Consider the following 21265-nt stretch of genomic DNA (forward strand, 5'->3'; position numbering starts at 1 on the left):
ATTCAAATGGGGTGTGAGATCTGTTTGGCAATAAGCATTCTTCCAAAAACTTTCTCTGTGTACATCAGAACAAACAGATTTGAAACAACTGGAAAGGTGAGTAAATGATGCCAGAATGTTGGGACCTTTTGGGGTGAAGTATCCCATTAAGATCCGCGCTTTTGATTTCTTTCAAGATAAGAAAAGCAGTGCTGAGATCCCTCACAAAAGCTGGGTCAGTGTGTAGGTCTTTCTGTTCAGCTGTCCTCTGGCAGTTCAACCAAACAATCCGCCAAACTTACACACCACGAGCACTTTAATCGACACCAGATGTTTCATGCGCTGCACTTACGCACATTCCGCTCACAGGGGAAAGAAAGCAAAGCACAAAATAAAGAGGGAAACGCGTGGATAGACTCCATCAATGTCGAAAACGCACAGCACCAACAGTGTATATAAAATGAAGACAGTTTTGAACCTGACGTGCGTGCGCTTACCCTTCATTGTGGTCCAACCGAAGCAGCTTCACCGTGCCGTTACGAATCAAACGTTCACATAAATCTCATGACAGTCGCGCAGACTCGAAAAAGTGCCTCTGAATATCTCCACAGCACAAAAGTTTCACAGATGCGAGCGGTCCACCTGAAACATCCGTAGTGATTCTCGCACACCTCTGTGACGGCCGCAAAGCTTGCAAGAGGCAAACAGTGTGGACAAAAAGTTGCTTTACAGACGATTAAAAAGGGAAAACACGTCTTTTCCCCATGAGAATGTATTCAGGAGAGAATTTCAGATGATGCAAGGATGGCTTTTTTTCTGTTGAGAGAGAAGTTGAGAGTCTGCGGGGTGTCTGTTAGTCCACTTGTTTTGTGAATTGACTGAATCTTGTTGAATCTCAAAGAAAAACCAGGTGAAGCGCTGCAGCCTCCAATGAGCTTCTGACTCTGCTGCGCATCTGGAGCTAAACTTCCTCTTGGCACGTGGGAGGGCCTTACACGTCGCGTTAGTTGCTTTGCGCTTAGAGTCCCATAGGAAAATACACCACGGTTCATTATAGTTTAACTGTATAGTAAGCATGTTCTTGGCGGCTTGATGACCATTTGTAGAACCACGATTTTACTACATGTAAAACTGCTGTTCCTGTCATAAAACCCGCAGTCATTTGTGTTTTCAGTGGTTTTACGCACACTCAAATAATGAAAAAAATCTATAAATAAGTTGAAGCTAACCAGGCAAAATAAAGTAATAAACAAAACCACTCAAACTATTAGGCCATGTACGTGTTTATAAAACTCTTTTAAATAACAAACACATTCACCTCCTCCTTAGGTCAGTCTTAAGACCTAATTTTCGCTGTATACGTTATTTCTAGTGGAGACACCCCACTTTAAAATATATGTGACCCTGGATCACAAAACCAGTCTTAAGTAGCACGGGAACTTTTTAGTAAAGCCAAAATTACATTGTATAGGTCAAAATTATCATTTTTTTCTTTTATGCCCATAGTCATTAGGATATTAAGTAAAGATCATGTTCCATGAAGATATTTTGTAAATTTTTAAACCTAAATACTTAAAACGTTATTTTTGTGAGTGGATGGCCTGCTACAGCACCTCTGATGGACAACTTTAAAGGCGATTTTCTCAATGTTGAGATTTTTTAGCACCCTCAAATTCCAGAGTTACTCCGCCCTATATGTGACCCTGGACAACTAAACCAGTCTTATGGGTTTCGAAATTGAGATGTTTACATAACCTGAAAGATGAATAAATAAGTTCTATTGATTTATGAGTTGTTAGAATAGGACAATATCTGACTGAGATACAACCGTTTAAAACTCTGGAATCTGAGAGTGCAAAAATATCGAAATATTGAGAAAATATCGTTTGAAGTCGTTTATAAGGGGCACTGTGGCAGGCCATACACTCACAAAAATAAAGTTTTTATATATTATTCATAGGAAATTTACAAAATATCTTCATGGAAAATGATCTTTACTTAATATCCTAGTTTTTGGCATAAAAGAAAAATCGATAATTTTGACCCATGCAATGTATTTTTGGCTATTACTAAAAATGCTCACGTGCTACCTAAGACTGGTTTTGTAACTGCAGGGTCAGGTAGTGTCACATCCTTAACAACAACTCATACATCAATAGAAAGCTCAATTATTCAGCTTTAAGATGATGTAAAAATGTCAATTTCGAAAAACTGAGCCTTGAAACTGGTTTTGTTGTCCAGGGTCACATAAAGAAAAAGTCTAAATTAATTTACAATTTTCAAAGATAACGAATTAAAGTAATGCAAGTCTGGCTTTGCATATAGGTATCGGAGTAAGATATCATTATTTTTCCATATCAACATTTTGTATCCGCATTCTCATTGTTGCCATGCGAAATGAGGTATTTTGCATGCGTTGGCTGTTTTCCCAAACCACTTGCACAATTGTTCCGCTCTCTTCGGCTTTAATAAGCGCACAGCTCGCGGGGATCTGTGATTCATTATTTGACATCCCGCTGGATTGTTCACAATCGTGTGATGCGTTGCACCACACAAGTCTCACACCTCACTCGCCAGAAATGTTATTCCAACTTAACGAGGCTAAGTAATAAACCGTAAACACAACAACGACGTATTAAAGCTCTGCTGGGCCCTAAACCGACTTTGCATGCCCTCTAAAGCACTGTGCGGCTTTTGTGCCAGAGCAGGTGCCTTATCCAATTGCGTTTACAGTACATGGCACGTCAGAAGGTTTCAAAAGAACCAAGCACAAATCTTTCCATTTGGCATTTTACAAGAGAGAGTCATTTTGGGACGCTTATACACCATTTGTAGGACATCCTATTGATACAGAATTGCAGTTTCAAGAAAGATGCATTATTTGCCCTAACATGTGACAATGGATTACAAAACCATAGGGAGCATTTTTAGTAATAGCCAAACAACACATTGTATGGGTCAAAATTATAGAATTTTCTTTTATGGCAAAACTCATTAGGATATTAAAGACCATGTTCCATGAAGATATTTTGTAAATTTCCTATGAATAATATATAAAAACTTTATTTTTGTGAGTGGATGGCCTGCTACAGTTCCCCTGATTAACAACTTCAAAGGACATTTTCTCAATATTTCGATTTTTTTTGCACTCTGAGATTCCAAAGTTTTAAACAGATATTGTCCTATTATAACAACTCATACATCAATTGAAATCTTATTTATTCAGCTTTCAGGTTATGTAAACATCTCAATTTCGAAAGATCGAGCCATAAGACTGGTTTTGTTGTCCAGGGTCACACATGAGAAATGTTTATGTTACTCACTGTTCATTTTTGCATGTTTATTTAGCCTATGTTTTGTGTGGTCTCGATGTTCTCAGTAACAGCACTGTAGTATATTTGGGTAATTCGCTCTCAGTGTGCCAGTCAACAGGTCTGTGGCACCAGATGAACGCAGCGGGTCCAGATAGGGTTATGAGAAACAGGTGTGTTTGGATTTAGCAGAGATGGACATACCAGCGGCCCATATTGCTGTTTCTCATTAGAGATTAGAAAATACTATTTTCAGGGTCAGAGCCCTGAAGACAGGGCACTTTTAAAAGGACATGGTGTGCTAATGAGAAACGTGAGGGGAATGTGGGCCCAACACCATCTCTGCGCTGCCAATTTCTGCTTTATATCAGGGGAAAACACGGTTTAAACGTACTTGCATAGTAACAACAGTTATGTTTGTCAGAAGAAATATGTAGTTTTACAGACTACAAAGTAAAACTATAAATAGAAAAGTTAACATTTTTATAATGACTGGGTAGTTGTTCACATAATGATGTGTGAAATAGTGTATACGTGCAGCAGAACAAAAGTGTTGATGACCGGATTAACAACACAGTCAGTCACAGCCTCTAAATGCTTTAATCAGATCATCAAGAGCATAAATAGAACCGTCCTGGAAGAGATAAAACGCACACTTACACAAAGAGTGTGTAGTCAAAGATCATTAAGAATTTTCTGGTAAGTTATCTTTATCTTCCTCATTATGATATACTTAGTATTTCTTTTCTATTGGTCATATTATACTTATAATACTGTCAAATAATTGTTATTAAAGAAGAATGTATATATTGTTTCATTTTAAAGTACTTGCATGTGAAAATTAAATTAAAATAACTATTTTATGTATGAAGAGACGCTTCTCCATTTGTTGGGTATTGCATAATGTGCATTTTAATTCACAGGAATCCTACAAAGTCTCTCAAATACATGTACTTTTTGTATATTTGCCTCATCCTAAATAGAAAACATACTGATATTTTTCTGATGTCTGACTCTATCTAGCTTAACATATAATCAAAGGGTTAAATATTCTGCTAAATACATTCTCTTAGAGTTTATATTTCAAGCTTGACTACAAACAGACTGCACTTTACAATTGCTGCTTATACCACACATTGTAAAATATAATGTATGTATAATGTAATAAAATATTGAAATATGCATTAATAAGATAGTAAAGATAGCAATCAATTTACGGTTTATATATTTTAAGGATGTCATCACAGCGCAATATGTGGGAGGTATAAAGTTGGCTGTGTCCTTTACTGGTTAATAACTTAAGATGTGATTTCATGTCTTTTTCGCTAATGCTCTTTACACTAAAACAGATACTTGCTGATGAAACTAGGGCACAAGTTGTGTACCAATTTGTTGTCCGGTTACTAAATGTTTTACCAATACTCAGATGTACGACAAATGTTGTGACAGCTTTACAACATGAGCTTATGACTTGAACTCACCAAATGTGAGAGCTTTTGTTGTCTATAAAGGCAACAGATGGTCATGAGATAAAGCTGGCGAAAGCATCAAACCTCGTTTGACAAGTAAATTACAGTTTTGTTCCCCTGCATTGCTTCTTTGGATTTCACAGTTGTTGTCTGAGACTCAGTGTAGATATTATCTTGTCTTTCAAAACAACACCGTTAATATTCTTATATACCTGTTCACAACTCACAGTTTGACTGTTTGCCAAACCATTTCAACACCAGAATTTAGCAGCTTCAACAAATTTGTTGGAGGAATTGGTGGATAAAATGAGTTTGTTCTCTTTTTATTCCTAACGTGCCTCTTATTTAACCACCCATAGAAACTTCTAGAGAGGTGACAGCTGAGCCTCTTATAAACTGGAAATATTTGGACGCAAACTTAATAATGATTCATATATTCTAACACAATCTGATCACACAGACTCAAGAAAGTCAGAATGACAAAAACGGAAAAGAGATCTAGTGAATGTATTTCAGAAGAAAGTAGTTAAAATGATGACTTCATTATTATATGATCTGCTTCTACTTGAGATACAACGCCTCCCTGTGGTTACTCTTGGAGTCACTACCCTTCCCCAACTGAGATCAAATCTGTGTTACGACATCCCTTTGAGAATTATTTATATTGTGTATAATTTGCTTAACAATATTAAATAATAATTTAAAACAATAACAACTATTATCATTACTATTTTGCATGGTTCATTGATGTGTCTTAAATGTCATTTAACAACAGACATTTGTCTCACACAGGTTTTGTTCATTCCCTGACTCTAGTCGCAAAAGATGAAGACACTGATGCTCTCTCTGGTTTTACTGGGATCTCTGGGGGTCTTTCACTGCGCCCCTGATCCTGTCCTGCCCGGAGTAACAGCTGACACCCTCAAACGTGAGCACACCGACTAAAGCTTGTTTACATGAGTACAGTGTAAATCGAATATAAGGAAAGACGATAGATTCTCTCAGATGACATATGAACATAACTCAATGATAGGAATATATCTTTGTGCCGATGTCTGTCAGGTCTTTCTCTAGAGGGACAGAAGTTGGTGGATGAAGAGGTTACTAAAGCACTGTATGGAATCAAAGAAATGAAGGAGGTGATGGCCAGGAATGAGGAGAAACACACAAACCTCATGAAGTCTCTCAAGCACAGTGGAGAGAAGAAGAAGGTCAGCGGCTACATGCAAGAATAAGTTCATGATGCCTGTGAAAATGGGAACATTCAGAATTATAAATCTTAACTATGTTAAATTAATTGTCTCTACTTGTTTTATATGATAGAGATGAATTTATTAAGTTGAAACCAAATTATTTGGAAATATGTAGGTGGGAGCAGTTGCTTAGCAGTCACGTACTAAGTTTAGATCACAGTATTTTATATGCTCTTTATCAGTGGTTCTCAAACTTGTTTGGCTCAAGTACCCTTTTTAGGATTTTTTCCAAGCCAAGTACCCCTTGACCAGACAACCACATTTTGCCTTAAAATTCAGTGAAATGAGAGTCAAACCGTTATTATATCTAAATATGTTATTTTTGTATGCTTCTTTGTGTAGTTCTAATTTCATATAAAAATACTATTATCATAATTTATTGATTTTCATTATCTCATACTAAATGTCAGTTTCTCTCATGTACCCCCTGCAGTACCCCTGGGGGTACGCGTGCCCCATTTGAGTACCACTTCTCTATATGCACATCTAAAAAAGTATACTCAACGGATCTTCCTTCTTACACCACTAGGAGGCATCAGAGATCGCAGAGGAGGTAAAAAAGAAGCTGAATGAAGCAGAGCAGCAGTGTAGGGTGTCTTTCAATTCCTCCTGGGAGGCATGTCGACCCTGCCTTGAAGACACCTGTAAGAACTTCTTCACCAACACCTGTCGTCGCGGGTTCTCCACCTTCACCAATAAAGTACAATATCCTCATTCACTTCCACCACGCAAAATCTGAAAATAACTCTCTTTCAAAACACTCAGAGTTGACCCTGTCAGCCACTGAGAAATGGGTAGTTCCACTCGATGCTTTCTGCATTTATGACATTCAGATTCTAAAGTACATGCATTGCATGAATAACCGCGGTGTCAACTTCACCTGTACCTCTATTCTCCACAGCTCCAGGACTTCTTTCAAAGACTGAGTTCTCGCTTTGGCCCTCGTGACGCTCAGGTTGTGTTGATTCAGAGCGCAGAGACCCCTGACCTGGAGGTGGTGAGGATCGAGGACTCCTTCAACAACCTGCTCACCAAAGTGGGAACCCTGGTCAATCACAGTGTGGTGTTGGTGTCTCACTTCCACCGTGAGCTGGACCAGGCTCTACGCACAGCCTTCAGCCCTGAGGCGGACCGTGAAACCGAGCTGATGCTCAAGCCCTCCAATGAAGATCTGGATTCGGACTTCCTGCAGGGTGTGGGCCTGGACGATGTTTTGGAGTCTTTCTTTGACTTCGGCAGAAGCGTGATGGAGGAGTTTGGCGCAGTGATCACACAGGTCTTCAGTGACCTGCATGATTCTGTGGAGGAAAAGAACGCAAATGAAGGTGCTGTTGTCCTGAAGTGCACTTTAGTGTTTATCGAGCTCCTAGTGTGGTTCCTTTACTTAATTGCCTGTATTTGTTTACTTCAGAGAAGAAACTCTTCCCCAGATTTCTGCAAAACAAGAGACTGTGCCGAGATCTGCGCAGACAGTCGTCAGAATGCTGGCAGCTGCAGGGAAAGTGCGAGTCCTGTCACGGAGCCGTGTTCACAGGTAATAAAAACACATGCGCTCATATTGAATTGTCAAGAGAACTGATCATTAACACTGGAATTTATCTGTGTGTGTGTTACTATCAGAATGCCCAAGCATGAGGGAGCTGCACGTGGAGCTGGATGAAGCCTCTCAGCTGCTGGAGGTGTCCAGGCAGCAATACGAGGAGGTGCTGAGCATCGTGCGACGTCACACCGAGGACACCATCAACTGGATCAGCAACATGGCTTTTGACTTCGGTTGGGTGGCCGAGCTTGCCGACAACACCACCAGCCCTAAGAGCATCTTTAACATTGCACCGGTGAGATTCTTACATATAACAGTACTGTGATATTACCATGATATTACACTAAATAAATCTAGAATGTGGGAAAGGAAACAGTTCTGGGGCGCCATTGACGTTCACAACACTTTTCCTAGTCAATAGTGACACAGAACTGTTTGTTTACATTCCTCCAAATATCTTATTTCGTAATTAGCAGAACGGAGAAAAGGACACATGTTGTAAAATAAAGTGGAAATGTTATTCACAAACGAAACGTGTTTTGTCAAGGTGGTGGCAAGGTCTGAAGAAGGCGACAACAGATCATCATCAGACACAAAAGTGGAGGTGAATATCCTGCACTCACCCACTCTCACCCTGACCGTCCCTGCTGGCCTCACACTTCAGGATCCCGCTTACATTCAATATGTGACACAGGAGGCTCTGGACATGTACAAACAGATGGTCAGGTGAGACCGTTTACAATTCATGTCATATTATTGAGCATGTCACTGTTGAAGCAGAATACTTTACACACTTCACATAATCTGACACCAATAGTTCACCCAAAAGTTGAAATTCTGTCATCATTTACTCAACCGCAAATTGTATCCGTTTCAATTTCTTTTTTCTGATGAACACACTCACAAAATAAACATATTTAGAAGAATGTAAGCAACTGACAGTTCTGGAGCACCAATGATATTCTTCTTCTTTTATTCTTCTATGGTATCTATATATTCATTTGTGTTCAAAAGAACAAACCAATTTATACACGTTTTGAACAACTTGAGGGTGAATAATTTCAGAATTTTTATTTTTTGGTTGGAGTATCCCTTTAATCGGCGTCAAGGGATGAGTCCGATCTCGTAGCTGTACCCCGTAGTCTTGTGTTGAAAAATAAAGTGGTTGCTTGTGTCGTTCTGACTTGCCGCTAACTCTGGGTTTTATTTGATTTACTTTCAGGCACGGTGATGTGTACACCAAATAGAGGAAACCTGTTTTCATCAGGCACACTGTTAACACCCTATATCCTGTAACGTTAGTTTGATGTTACTTAATGAAATGTGTTCAGTTAAGAAGTCACTTTCCATTTTCAAGCATCGTTCTTTATTTAGGGTCATCCTGTGACAAGTCCGAGGAAGTGAAATGTTATATTGTCTTGTTATTAGACCTAAATGTTAGTATATTAAGTCTGTCAGATATAATGTACAGCATTACAGTTTATGAATTTCATTGTGTAATCGTTACATGACTATAACTGAACAACTTCACCTAATAGATACCAATAAATCTTATAAAGATTCTTGAAATGTTTTTTTATTAGGCTGTACGGTTCCATGAAGAACCTTTAACATGCATAGGACCTGTACTGCACAAAAGGCTCTTCACTCATTTAAAAAGGATAAAACAGATTTTTCTGACTCCAGGGTTATATGGGAAGAAAGAAGAACCTTTTATATTACCTGAAGAGCCTAGTTTACACCAATTTATTTAGGAAATAAAGACTAAAAATCACTAGCAACTTTAAATTAGTTAGTTTTTCCCCTAACGCCTAGCCAATACTGAGAACATCTTATTATCAAATGTCTTTATTGGGCAACACGTATAAAACAACAGCAATAATCCACAGCCAGGTAAAAGCATTACGTAAAATTTTATTTTTTTTACTGTACAAATTCTTCAGATTAGTAATCGTAACCACTGTTTCACAACAAATGTCCTTATGTAGTTAAAACTCTGCATCGGAGACCCTCCTCAACGTACATCAAATTTACTTTATCTCTTTTTTAAACAAACAAAAAAAACTAAAGAGTTTTGCACAGACTTCCCTTTAGCCCTTTTACAACAGAAGGGCAAGATGTGTGGGTGACGTCTTGGATAAAGTCCCTGGAATACAGAGCTAATATACACAAGGAAAAAAGCAAGGCCTCTCTCTATAGATGAAAAGATACGCAAGTGAGCCCTCTAAACATTTCCACAACGTAATGATCTCACTCAATTCCTGCTCATGGATAAAATGAACACATTACAGAAAGCATGTGACAAATACACGTATATTCAGATTGACTTGTAATACTGTAGGCTACTGCTGTATGACAGTGTCTGTTTTGCCCACTCTTATTAAACCTGTACCACTTTTAGTTAAACAGATAGAACATAAAAAAGTCATTTGTAGTGTTGCTGAAGCTATGTAAAGCTTTTGACTGAGTTCAGATAGGTACAAAGTCCATCGTAACGACAGCTGTTAAATGGTCTTAATCTGCAGTACCTGAAGTTTCACAGTGATCATGACAAATAAACGGTGGTGACAGTTTCAGCACATGATTGCTTTAGGACCCTTTACGAGAGACAAAACAAATGGATCTGCGTGAAGTCATTTAAGCAAGTTCACATTCGTATGTCAGGATGAAAAAGTCACTTTGACGTAAGCAGTTTATTTGTGTAAACAATGAAATGTACCATGAGTTGGGTGACAAACATACACAGCAGTGTCGATGCTTTTATATGCAAAAGTGAAACTTTTTAGTGTTACACTGGTGGATTTTAACAGCGGCTTGAGAAATAATGGACTGAAAAGATGTGTTTTAGTGTTTTTGAGTCAATGGTCTCTTAGCTAAATTATTTTGAAACATGAAAAATAACATTTGTATGTTTGCAATAGTTGTAACTTTCACTGGAAATCTAGCAGCTGGTTAAAATAGTGACATATCAATAAAAGTTTACGAAGCTTAACGAAACATGAATCATCAATCTCCCAGGATATGATTTCAAGTTCTCAGATTGATTAAATTGAATGCTCTTATTAAAATCGTGATTTACAATAAAAGTCGGATTTCGATAAGTAAAAATTCTGCCCTGTAAATCGATCCCACGATCAAACTCACGTCAATCTCAAGCTCTCATACATTCAGAAAGGCTTAAATCCTCATTCGCGCTCTCTCTTTCTCTGACTTCCACAGTTCTGTCCTAGCAATGGCACAACATCTCTGTATTACCGCCACAGCGCCGCAGATTCATCCACAGTTATTGGTCACTTTTAATAAACTACTCGAACTACCAACAACAACAACAACAAAAAAAAAACAGCAAAGAAAAACGTAATTAAGAAGGGTTTCATTTTACAAGGATTTAGTGTTCAAGTGAAAAAGAAAACGGGTGTAATTGGGAGAAGAAACAAAAAGCCAACTTTGTGCGACTGTGAGCCATCAGCCCCGAGCTCATTGCTTTCGTCACAGCGCCCTCTCTCTGCACTTACGGGTTAGTACATCCAGACAGAGTTCTAGGAGCATGATGTGGTCCAACTCCAAACCCTCTCTCAAACACACTACCTTCATCGGCTCCACCACACATACTTACATACAGGAAAAATAAAGTCATGCTATAAAACGCCCTTCCCATCAGTTTAATGCTCTTATTGAGTTTATCAATTTGAGAGGGAAGGGGAAAAGAAAAAAGAAACTATATAACAAAATCATCTCTTTAAAGAAGCAGGTGCAGGGGAGCTGAAGGGAGGAGGTGCCACGACGAGTTCCGTCCCGGTGGCTTATTTTAGCACGTGGTGGCGAGTCTCTAGGTCCTGTAGGGTCTCTACAGGTTGTCTCCGGGCTGGTACTGTGGCTCAGTGGCGGTGAAATAGTCCTCCAGGAAGGACTGAATGTACTCGAAAGTGGGCCGCTCGTCTGGCTCTTTCTTCCAGCAGAGCCGCATCATTTCGTGCAGCGAATCCGGGCAGCCCTGAGGACACGGCATCCTGTAGCCCCGTTCCACCTGCTCCAACACCTCTCTGTTTACCATACCTGTCGACACAGAAGCGATGAAATTAGTTTTGCTGTTGAGGGAAATCATCACCAGATCTGCCAGACTGTCGCAGACATGTAGGATGCTTTGCTATTTACTCTACGCAGGACGGGAGCTTTGAGACCGAAATGAAGCAGACAGTCTGGTGCTATGTGAGAGGGAGAGTTAAAGCGGTGGGTTGTCTGTGACCGAGAGGTCTCTCGGAGGAAGGAAGCTTTTTCCGGGCCGCCTCTGCTAATGCAAAGACAAATAAACTCAATTCCCAATTGAGTTGCTATCAGAGCTTCGCTATGCATGCAAAAACATTGAGTGATGCTATAATTGACACCACAAAAACTTGCCTGCATAATGACTCACAACGGTTGAGCTTACTAAACGTAAATCAATAAATCTTATAATAGGAGGAGGGTTAAAAGGATTATTGGCTTCCTGTTGTGTCTTGGCAAAACTTTGCTATATTTGCGCATTATAAACTTTTACACCAGTGCCATTTATATCCTCTGACACATCTATTCCCCGCTGTTGAGAAAACACTGTCAAACAGCCTTCAGAAATAAAAAAAAGCACAAGCGTGTACAGCCTGGGACCTCTTATCAAAATTAACTATCTTATTTTGGCAGATGCTTTCATCCAATGGGATTAACGGTGGTTTGTTTTGTTAACTAATGTCCAAACATTGATGCCTCAAGGTTTTGCTATTTACCGGAATATATCACCTTACAACAGTTGAACGCACTTAAGAGAAGTTTGTGTATAAATCCGGACTCATCTGAGAGAAAAGAAACGATTCCCATCAATAATAGATAACGGAACTCAAATTTTGCTGTGCAGCCTGAGTGACATGGTTTAGGTAGGCACTACAAATGTCAGGCTGGTCTGTGTAAGAGACGATGGCAGGGAGGGGAGGACAGATGGTGGTGAATAAAGAACCGGTGCCCAGTCAGGCCTTCAAACCCGCCTCATCCAGATGGCCCCTATTGCGTACTAATAACATACCAGCAGCCCCTCTCTGCTCCAGTAGGGGGCATAGTAGAATCATCACCTCGGACTGAACCTGACTGTCTTTGGCAGGGATCCTGAAGATCTATCTACCTGCAGGCTTCAGTCTGACCTCTGCTCTAACATACCTGACTGTGAACCTAAAGGCCATGGTGAGTGGTTTTAGGTGAACAAAAAACCGCCCTTCAAGCACACATGACACCAATGTGGAAATGAGTGATTTTAATGGCATTCATGGGGAAGTAAGGTGATGCTTAACAATGCCTTGTTTAGTAGCAATTTTGTGAGCAAGTAATGTAAAGTCAGTGTTAAACATTGTTAGCTTTACCGTAGTTAATTTGCAAAAACAGATGATTCGGTTTTAAAAAAATAAATAAAACAAATCACGTTTTGTGCATTCCAATTAATATAAATGAAACTGCAGTTGGCTTGTTTTAATTAAGTAATAATAACTTAAACAAACACAGTTAACTAAAACAATAAAAACTTATTTTCTTTTCACTGCTGTGCTTCTAAAACCTTGTATCTCCATATTGTGTTTTTTCTTTTTCGTCATAAATCATTATTATTAGTTAGCCTTTATGTGTGTCACTGGGTTTTGCAATTATCAAACAAATAAAGTATATTAAAAATTCTATTTACTCCAGCCTAGTCCACAAGTACACAGGTATTTAAAAAAAAAAACGAGTTTTGGCTACTTTGTTTAAAAAAACGAGTCCACACGAAAACGCAAAAACACGCTATAAACTGCTGTCAAAAATATGAAAACAACAGGTGCGATATAATTCGAACCATAAAGTCCTGTTAGCCAATCAGAAGCTTGGAATCTGACGTCAAACAAAGGAGATAGCAAGCACGCATTCCAACGCCATACGCAAAATCTCTGACGACACTGAAACCGGAGTTTCTAAAAATCTTCGTCCTGGCAAGAGTTTTCCAAAAAGCTGCTTCAGAGACGGAGTGCTGCATTTGGATGAATGGCCAAACTGCGGTTTTGAAAATACCCGTGTTCATGTGGACAGGGCATCAGTTAAAAATGACATTTTTGCCTGTTGCCTGAAAATCAGCTAATTTTGGTAATCTGAGGTTTGAAAGAACAGCAACGATATTAAATCCTTTTTTTACCTCTTGTCACTGCTGTCTGCTTTATTTATTTACTGTAAAGCAATACACTGCACTGTTTACAACAATTCAAAATGGTCAAAAGCACCATAGAAAGAAATAATGATTTATAATATGAGCTACGATATTGGATACGATAGAGGCATTAAGCAGACAAAAGTTATAGACTGCGGCTTTAAAATGCCCATCAAGGAAAAGAAAATAAAGTCCTTTATACACAATATTTTAGTTCAATGGGTCGCACTATCATGCTCCACAACTAAGTTTTACTGATAAGGTTTTACTACGACAATCTATTTTAAGTGTGTTCACTAGAATAGTCGTTTTTTGCATTCGTTTCAAAAATTGGTTACAAGAATCACACAAGTTCACTTGAATTGGTATTGACTACTTCAAATTAAATAAAATTGTACCTCCAGTCAAACCAAATTAAAATGCAAAAAAAAAAACAATTCACAGTTGCAACTATTATCTCACCTGGATACGGCACTCTGCCCTTAGTCACCAGCTCAGTGAGCAGAATACCGAAGGACCAACCGTCAGATTTGATGGTGAATCGGCCGTACAGAGCCGCCTCTGGTGCAGTCCACTTAATGGGAAACTTGGCTCCTGGAAGAACAATGGCACTGTTAACACAATCTCTAAATTACTGCAGAGCAGTCAATGCTGTTACTGAAGTAAAAGAATGTGTCAGCGTTTTAAAACAAGCCCACTGACTTTCTCATTACTTCATTCAAGAAGAAACAAGTTTGTCAATTTAACAATTTTGCATCTTTTGTCTTTTAGACAATAGAGAGGACAGGAAAGGATGGTGTTGGATGGAAACCTGCATGTCCCACACAAGTGCCACAGCACAATGTGTCTGGATCTTCTGTGTTACATTCTAGTGCTCATCCAGTTCATAATAACGGTTTATTCTTATTCACTAAAAGAGGAGTCAAAGAAAATAAGCCTGACTAAAGCTGCTGTTCTCTTGAGTGGAATTGCACTGACAGTCCAAAAGGGCAAACAATCCAAATGTCAGCTAGACATAACAGATTCCAGACAGCCCCTGTCCATCCAACACAGAGAAAGAGAGAGAGAGAGAGAGAGAGAGAGAGGCTGAGCAGTGTTGCATACAGCTCTGAGGATTTTCAAAGAGCCCTACTAGACAGTATGAGTAAGCTTTTTTTAGTGCCCAAAAGGCCTATTCCCAGCATTGCCACGTGGAATTGCATACCCTGTATCAGTACGACAACTTACTCGGCCCATTCGCTACGGATTCTGGAAGATAATGGATCCAAAAACTAGGCAAGGTGATTTTGCAAAAGGTGTTGAATGCATTGCATTTATGGTTTTGTTCTAGTCATAAGATGGCGAGTAACCTAGTTCACCAGCCACGCTTTTATACATAACAATTTCCTCTTCGTTTAAAAAAAGCCACGGCTTGCCCTGATTTGAAAAACGAAGTTTCCACAAGCTCTTGAGTTTATAAACATTCCATTTGACATGCACGTACCTTGTCTTGCAGTGTATTCGTTGTCCTCGATGAGCCTAGCCAGGCCAAAGTCGGCGATCTTGCAGACCAGATTGTCACCCACCAGGATGTTAGCAGCTCTCAGATCTCTATGGATGTAGTTCATCCTCTCAATGAAAGCCATGCCATCTGCGATCTAGATAAGACAACAGGAAATTAAGCATCCGGCAACTCCAAGCACGCTTCATTTAAAGCCAACCACTCAGATCTAGGCATAAAGTTCAGTGATCAGATAAAAGCATGAAAAGCTTCTTCTGGAGAACAGCAGGACTTGTTTGTTTAAGACCGTTCAAACACTTTCTTACTCAAAGATGCGAAAACACCAGCTTCAATTGAGCAGACCTGCTGCTTAACACAAGCTTGCGGGAATGAAACAATCACTTATGAAATATTCCAGAGGGAATTTAACATTGTTAACATAAACTGAAACGAAACAGAAACACTTGTCAGCTGTTATGAAGAGTAAAACCAAAATTACACTAATGCCTCTCCACTGCAATAACACGAGGCACCCCTGAGAAATGTAAAGTCATGAAATATATATTGTATTATATTAAATGCTTACATGATATCATTTCAACAGTGGAAGCCCTGAAATGTTAGATGAAAGGATAACTATACACACACTGAAAAAAAACAAGCCTAGAAATGTCGACAAATGATATAGAAAAAACAATAATAAAAGAATCAAAACTAATTGAAGCGCTTTCATATTCACAGCATCATTGGCGCATGTTGAGATACGAGGTAGATTGAAGCATCAGCCAGACAGTGTGGCAGTGACGGGAGTCCAGGGGGAGAGAGAGAACGCAGGAGGAGGTGAGGATGTGAGAGAGCAAGAGTACGCTTTTTAAGCGAACAGAACAGAATGGAGTAGACACATTAAAGTGAAGTGGACCCACAGGAGTGGCGGTTAAGTGCTCCAGGCATTAGGAGGGAAATGAAGATCATAGAGGCTGGAGAAACACAAGGGCGACAGGATGTCATATCCGATATTTAATAAATATGACAGCCAGATGGAGGTTGAAACTAAAACCCCGCCGTGGGGACACGCTGCTTGTCCAGGTTTTCTGTGACAGGCTTCGGCTACAGAATGAGCAGCTGTGTGTTACTATGTGTTGAAGAGAGAACAGATCTGGCTGAATATATAGTGATGTCATGGATAGAGGGAGGTCTCGCTCACCTGGGCGGCCATGTCAACCAGCTGGGGCAGTTTGAGATGTCTGCCCTCGCCTTCCTTTAAGAAGTCCAGCAAACTCCCTGAAAGACGGACGTATAGAGAATCATGTTTTAGCTTCTATATAGCATAAGCAACTAGAGCTGTCTCAACATCAGATGCACAAGAATTGTGGCCAAAGAATTCACAATAAAACTATTATTTTAACATTCGTTCAAATTCAATAATGCTACCGGTCAATTTCAACTTTAATTTAGATTATTTTGTATTTTCTCTTTTTTAGCAAGTGAACAAATGAAATTTTGAACTGTTGTTGCTCTTAAAGGGATAGTTCACCCCAAAATGTTTTTCATCATTTATTGAACCTTTGCGTCATCGTGGAACCTGTATGACTTTCGTTTTTTTCGGAAGACCACAAAAGAAGATATTTTGAAGAATGTTGGTAACCGAACAACATTAACCCCCATTGACATGTCTCAAAATATCTTTTGTGTTTCACAGAAGAGAGTCAAATACAGGTTTTCAAATGCGTGTGGATTAATAAACGATGACACGGAGACAGTTCACCCAAAAATCTGTCATTCTGAGACAAAATGCTGAACATGTGCAAACCAAAGAGTTAACCAAATAACTGGCGTTGTTGCGGCAGTAAACTTTCTTGATTATAACACCAGAATAGGATTATAGTTCTATTGCCAGACCCGGAGATCGGCGGAATACATCCCAAAAAAATGTATCAACTCTTGGGGGAGTTGGAAAATGAGCATACTTCCAATAAAAGTGGAACGTTCCTTTAAAAACTGCATATCACTTTATCGGAACAATGAGTGTAAATATTTATGTGAATACATTTGTAACACTATTTTTGAGTGAAATTCGCCAAAGGCCAAACAGCTTGTGTTAGAAAACACAAGACACAATTCTGGAGCTCATAAATGAACAGCTTCGAGGCCAATGAAAAACCAGACAAATTCAAGTGCATCTCACCTTTGCCCATGAACTCAGTGACGATATAAATCGGCTCTTCAGACACCACAGCGTAAAGAGGCACAAGCTTATCGTGCCGAAGCTTCTTCATGATCTGGGCTTCCTGTAGGAAGGCTTCAGGAGACATGGTGCCTGGCTTCAGAGTCTTTATAGCTACTTTAGTTGTGCCGTTCCATGTACCTAGAAACAAACAAAAGCCAAAGAAAACATTAGAGGTGCAAAGAATAAAACCAAGCAAAACTTACCAATTGGTTCAAACTGATTACACGAGAAATAAAAGGCCTTCATTGTTTTATGTGCCTATTGTTAATCTCTAGAAATGTTTGTTTTACAAAATTAAAGTCTATACCAGACCAATAACAGTGCTGAATAGTATTATTTCCAAAGAAAAATGTTTATCCATGAACACACACAAAAATCTGTTGTTAGTAAAAAAGACACCATGCCTATAACGGTCAATAATCCATGTCGCAGCACAAAAATAATCAATATTGTATTAAATGTATTTTGACATAGGAAAGGCCGCCAGAACCTGACAAAACAAGTTTTGTGTGGTCGACTGTGCATGTTGGAGCACATGAAAAAACAATGTGTAAAATTCCTGAGATGGGTTTATTTGAGGTGACATGCTGAAGCTTGCCGGAGGCCGAGCTTTTAGAGAAGTGACAAAAGACTTGTGCGTTTATTAAGCCGTATTCGCCAAATGGTCGCATCTTGAAACCGTTTTCCTGCCGGTGCGACCGGTTTTTCTGGTGCTAGTAACATAACGTTAAATACTTTTTATTTGTAAGTCACTACGGTTAAAAGCCAAACATTTTTATCAATGTAGCATTCATGAAGAAAAATCATCAAAAGCTTTCAGTTCTCTTGGGCTGTTTGCACACGCCCAGGGAGTCAAAGCGCAAACTACTAAACTGATTTCTTTCACATCTACTTACTCTGAAACGAACATATAAACACAAAACTATGTCTAAATTCTGATATTAGCAAACATATAAACTTCTGATATTAGCAAGTAGTAAGTAAAAGCAGTCTGATCCTTGAAAACGTAAACAGGTGGGAAACAAAACGCACGTGTCACAGTATATTAGATCTGCGGATATAAGGGGCAGCTGCATAATAAAGATTTCTGTGCATAATGTTCATTACCTAAGGATGGACCAAAACATAACATTGGCCAGCATTGGCATAGCATTGTATGTCTTACCCATCCAGACCTCTCCGAAGCAGCCCTGACCCAGTTTGAGCTCCAGGCGCAGTGACTCTCGAGGGATTTCCCATGCGTCTTTAGCCAGTCCTTGAGTCTGGGGCTTCACTGTCGGGCACACGGCAGTCAGCCGGTAGCACAGCCCATCTGCATGCTCTATACATAAACACAACACAGGTGATTAGTGATGTCACACAGAATGACATAATAGTGAACAAGAGAATAGGCGTTTGACCTGATGTGGCTAAGCGCAGACCAATGGCAAATTAAAGATTAGTATAATCACACCACCATAAGAACGATTGGAGTGATTAGACCTTGATCGGTCTGCCCAGAGCCGCATGAAGCCGAACACCTATTTGTTTGTAAAGCCATAAAAGATCATGACTGCGAAACGACCCGTGAGAGAGCAAGAGTCATTAATTATTTTCTTATCCCGCCACAAAACCCATTCATCACTGTGTTTGGAAAGAAAATTGATCAAAACCTTTAGAAGGAGAGAGAGAGAGAGAGATAGAGAGAGAGAGAGAGAGAGAGAGAGAGAGAGAGAGAGAGAGCCAGACAAGGACCGATGGCCTTTCATTAAAGCTTGACATTTTTCACATTACACACAAAAGCTCAATGGAAATTAAGTTCCTACACGTCAAATGTCCCATGTTACACTCACAAAAAGTTTATTTTTATTTATTTTTAGCAACTCTCAAAGACTCTCTGTTTACAGGTTGTACTGAACACCTTACAGAAAACAATTACAACTACGCAAAGTGGAAAAGTTTGAGGAAACTTCGTTAAACAGGCAAAAGTATACACACAAACATTTTCACGATGGCAGAACACTTTATTATAAAGACATAGATTTTTTTTTAGGAAGTAGGTCTGTTGTTGCTGCTATAACATCTTCCACTCTTCTGGGAAAACTCAGTTTTTTTTTAAATGGCTGCCGGGATTTGCTCAAGGTTTAATGGAATAGTTCACTTTAAAATTCACTTTTAATATAATTTTATATTCCTACTATGGAAAGTCAACGGGGACAAATTTTGAAATGAACTACTTAGTTAACCACTAAGGTCACGCAAGTACAGCTCGACAAAGACCACAGTTTTGTTAATATATGTGTTCCGTTTAAAGCGGACTGACGTCATCCGCAATAACTCTGTGGCCGGACTTTAAATCACATTTTAAAGATCAAAGAGGTGTCGATGTCAAAAGCTCTCTCAGACATTGTCCTGAGGAAACTAAGCCAAGATGAAGTGTCTGTCTCTGTGTATGAGTTTCTCACAGCAGATGTCAGACACCTGTTAGTGTTAGTCAAAGAGAGCATAACTAACCTGTGTAATGCTTCACCAGTTTCTGCAGAGTCTCAAACTGTGCTCTAGTGGTGATGTAATAACCGCCATTGTCAAGCTTTCGGATTTTGTAGTGTTTCACGTTGTCTCCCTTCATCTCATCCCAGTCTCGTATCGACAGAGAGTACGCTCCTACCAGGAGATACGAAAGCAATGGATTTTCATAGAGATACACGTAAGAGAATAATTCAGTAAGATGTTATGTTTAGAGTGCTTCATGTAAATTGTCAGACAGGCAGTGATTCACTAACCTTTAGTGGTCTCGCTTTCTCTGACCAAGAAAGTCCCTCGTTGGTTTCCAGGATTCAGCACCAATCGCTCAGCATCTTTACGACCCATTTTTCCAAAGTACCATCTGTGAGACAAATGTTTGTTTGTAAGAAACAGACAATATCACTGGCTATTTGCATAAGGAAAAAAACTAGTTAAAATCTACTTAAACAGTGATTCTTAAATGGGACACAAGGGGGGCCCAGCTGACTTTCAAGGGGGGGACTCTAGCTGACTTGCAAGGGGTCCTCAAGCTGACTAAAATTAAACATTTGACAAAATGAGTATTGAACTACTCTTTTTGGCCATTTTTATAAATAATTTTTTTTCCAGTTATTGTCAATGGCGGGGGCCTTTGAATATTGTTAAATAGAATGGGGGGCCTTGAAGGAGGAAGGTTGAGAAGAGGAATGAATATAATGTTATAGAAAATATAAGGGCATATTTACACAACAAAAATAATTAAATAAACTAATTTTATGTGTGAAGTCTGATGGAAGAGAATTTTATCATTCTCTAACGAAAAAGCTTAAATGCCTAAAGGGTTTACAGAATAATAAAAAAATCTGATCACTTTAGGGTTATATGCATTGTGTCATATTTAAATCATCACAAGTTTTGCACTGTAAATCTGATCTAAGTTTTCTTCCGGTATTATGAAACAGACCGTCAACAAAGTCACGAGGAGCTATTAAAAGACTAGCAGTACAGGCTGGTGTTCTGAGAAAATAATGGGTATCAACAGACTGTGATCAAGGCAGGCACTACTGTTTCAAAAGAAACCTGCAAACACAAGAGTTTGGCGAGGCAGAAGACCTTGTGCGAGAGCAAACATTTGTATAAGGAAGCAGGAAGGAAAAAGAACGAAAGAAGGAATATGGTGAGATAAACAATATGGCTAAGAGGGAGTCAGAGAAAAGGCAACACTGAAATAAAGACAGATGGAAAAGGGAGTAACTGAAAAAGAGTCTTTTGTCTGCAAGTCATGCGTTTGCTGGCGTATTTGTCAGCACCAGGGATCAGGGCGTAAGT

At 39.2% G+C, this 21265-nt stretch overlaps 3 protein-coding genes across 5 annotated transcripts in view; 1 reads left to right on the forward strand and 2 right to left on the reverse strand.

The window, feature by feature from the left end:
• The window catches only part of colec12 (collectin sub-family member 12), a 38084-nt gene extending 37164 nt beyond the window's left edge, over positions 1-920 (reverse strand). Inside the window, exon 1 of the mRNA XM_056743203.1 lies at positions 477-920. Within this exon, the coding sequence (XP_056599181.1) occupies positions 477-483 (7 nt within the window). The 5' untranslated portion in view covers positions 484-920. The remainder of the gene's footprint in view (positions 1-476) is intronic.
• Positions 80-9069, forward strand: clul1 (clusterin-like 1 (retinal)). 3 transcript variants are annotated; one of them, XM_056743200.1, is made up of 9 exons: positions 80-96; positions 5552-5687; positions 5822-5970; positions 6542-6712; positions 6914-7337; positions 7424-7546; positions 7633-7847; positions 8100-8278; positions 8775-9069. In XM_056743200.1, exons 2-9 carry the CDS (start codon positions 5585-5587, stop codon positions 8797-8799), a joined length of 1389 nt encoding a protein of 462 aa, XP_056599178.1. In that variant the 5' UTR covers positions 80-96; positions 5552-5584; the 3' UTR covers positions 8800-9069. The 3 variants fall into 3 exon arrangements, with proteins under 3 accessions (XP_056599178.1, XP_056599177.1, XP_056599180.1); XM_056743199.1 differs by lacking the exon at positions 80-96 and adding an exon at positions 3867-3989; XM_056743202.1 differs by lacking the exons at positions 80-96; positions 8775-9069 and adding an exon at positions 3867-3989 and having other exon boundaries at positions 8100-8282.
• A 377-nt stretch (positions 9070-9446) lies between these two features.
• The window catches only part of yes1 (YES proto-oncogene 1, Src family tyrosine kinase), a 28095-nt gene continuing 16276 nt past the window's right edge, over positions 9447-21265 (reverse strand). The window contains exons 5-12 of the mRNA XM_056742924.1: positions 20215-20318; positions 19946-20095; positions 18618-18773; positions 17411-17590; positions 16430-16506; positions 15229-15382; positions 14208-14339; positions 9447-11608 (exon numbers count right to left, since the gene is read on the reverse strand). Of these exons, the coding sequence (XP_056598902.1) occupies positions 11400-11608; positions 14208-14339; positions 15229-15382; positions 16430-16506; positions 17411-17590; positions 18618-18773; positions 19946-20095; positions 20215-20318 (1162 nt within the window). The 3' untranslated portion in view covers positions 9447-11399. The remainder of the gene's footprint in view (positions 11609-14207; positions 14340-15228; positions 15383-16429; positions 16507-17410; positions 17591-18617; positions 18774-19945; positions 20096-20214; positions 20319-21265) is intronic.

Source organism: Triplophysa dalaica, chromosome 3 (assembly GCF_015846415.1).
Source record: "Triplophysa dalaica isolate WHDGS20190420 chromosome 3, ASM1584641v1, whole genome shotgun sequence".
In the NCBI taxonomy this organism is placed as follows: Eukaryota; Metazoa; Chordata; class Actinopteri; order Cypriniformes; family Nemacheilidae; genus Triplophysa; species Triplophysa dalaica.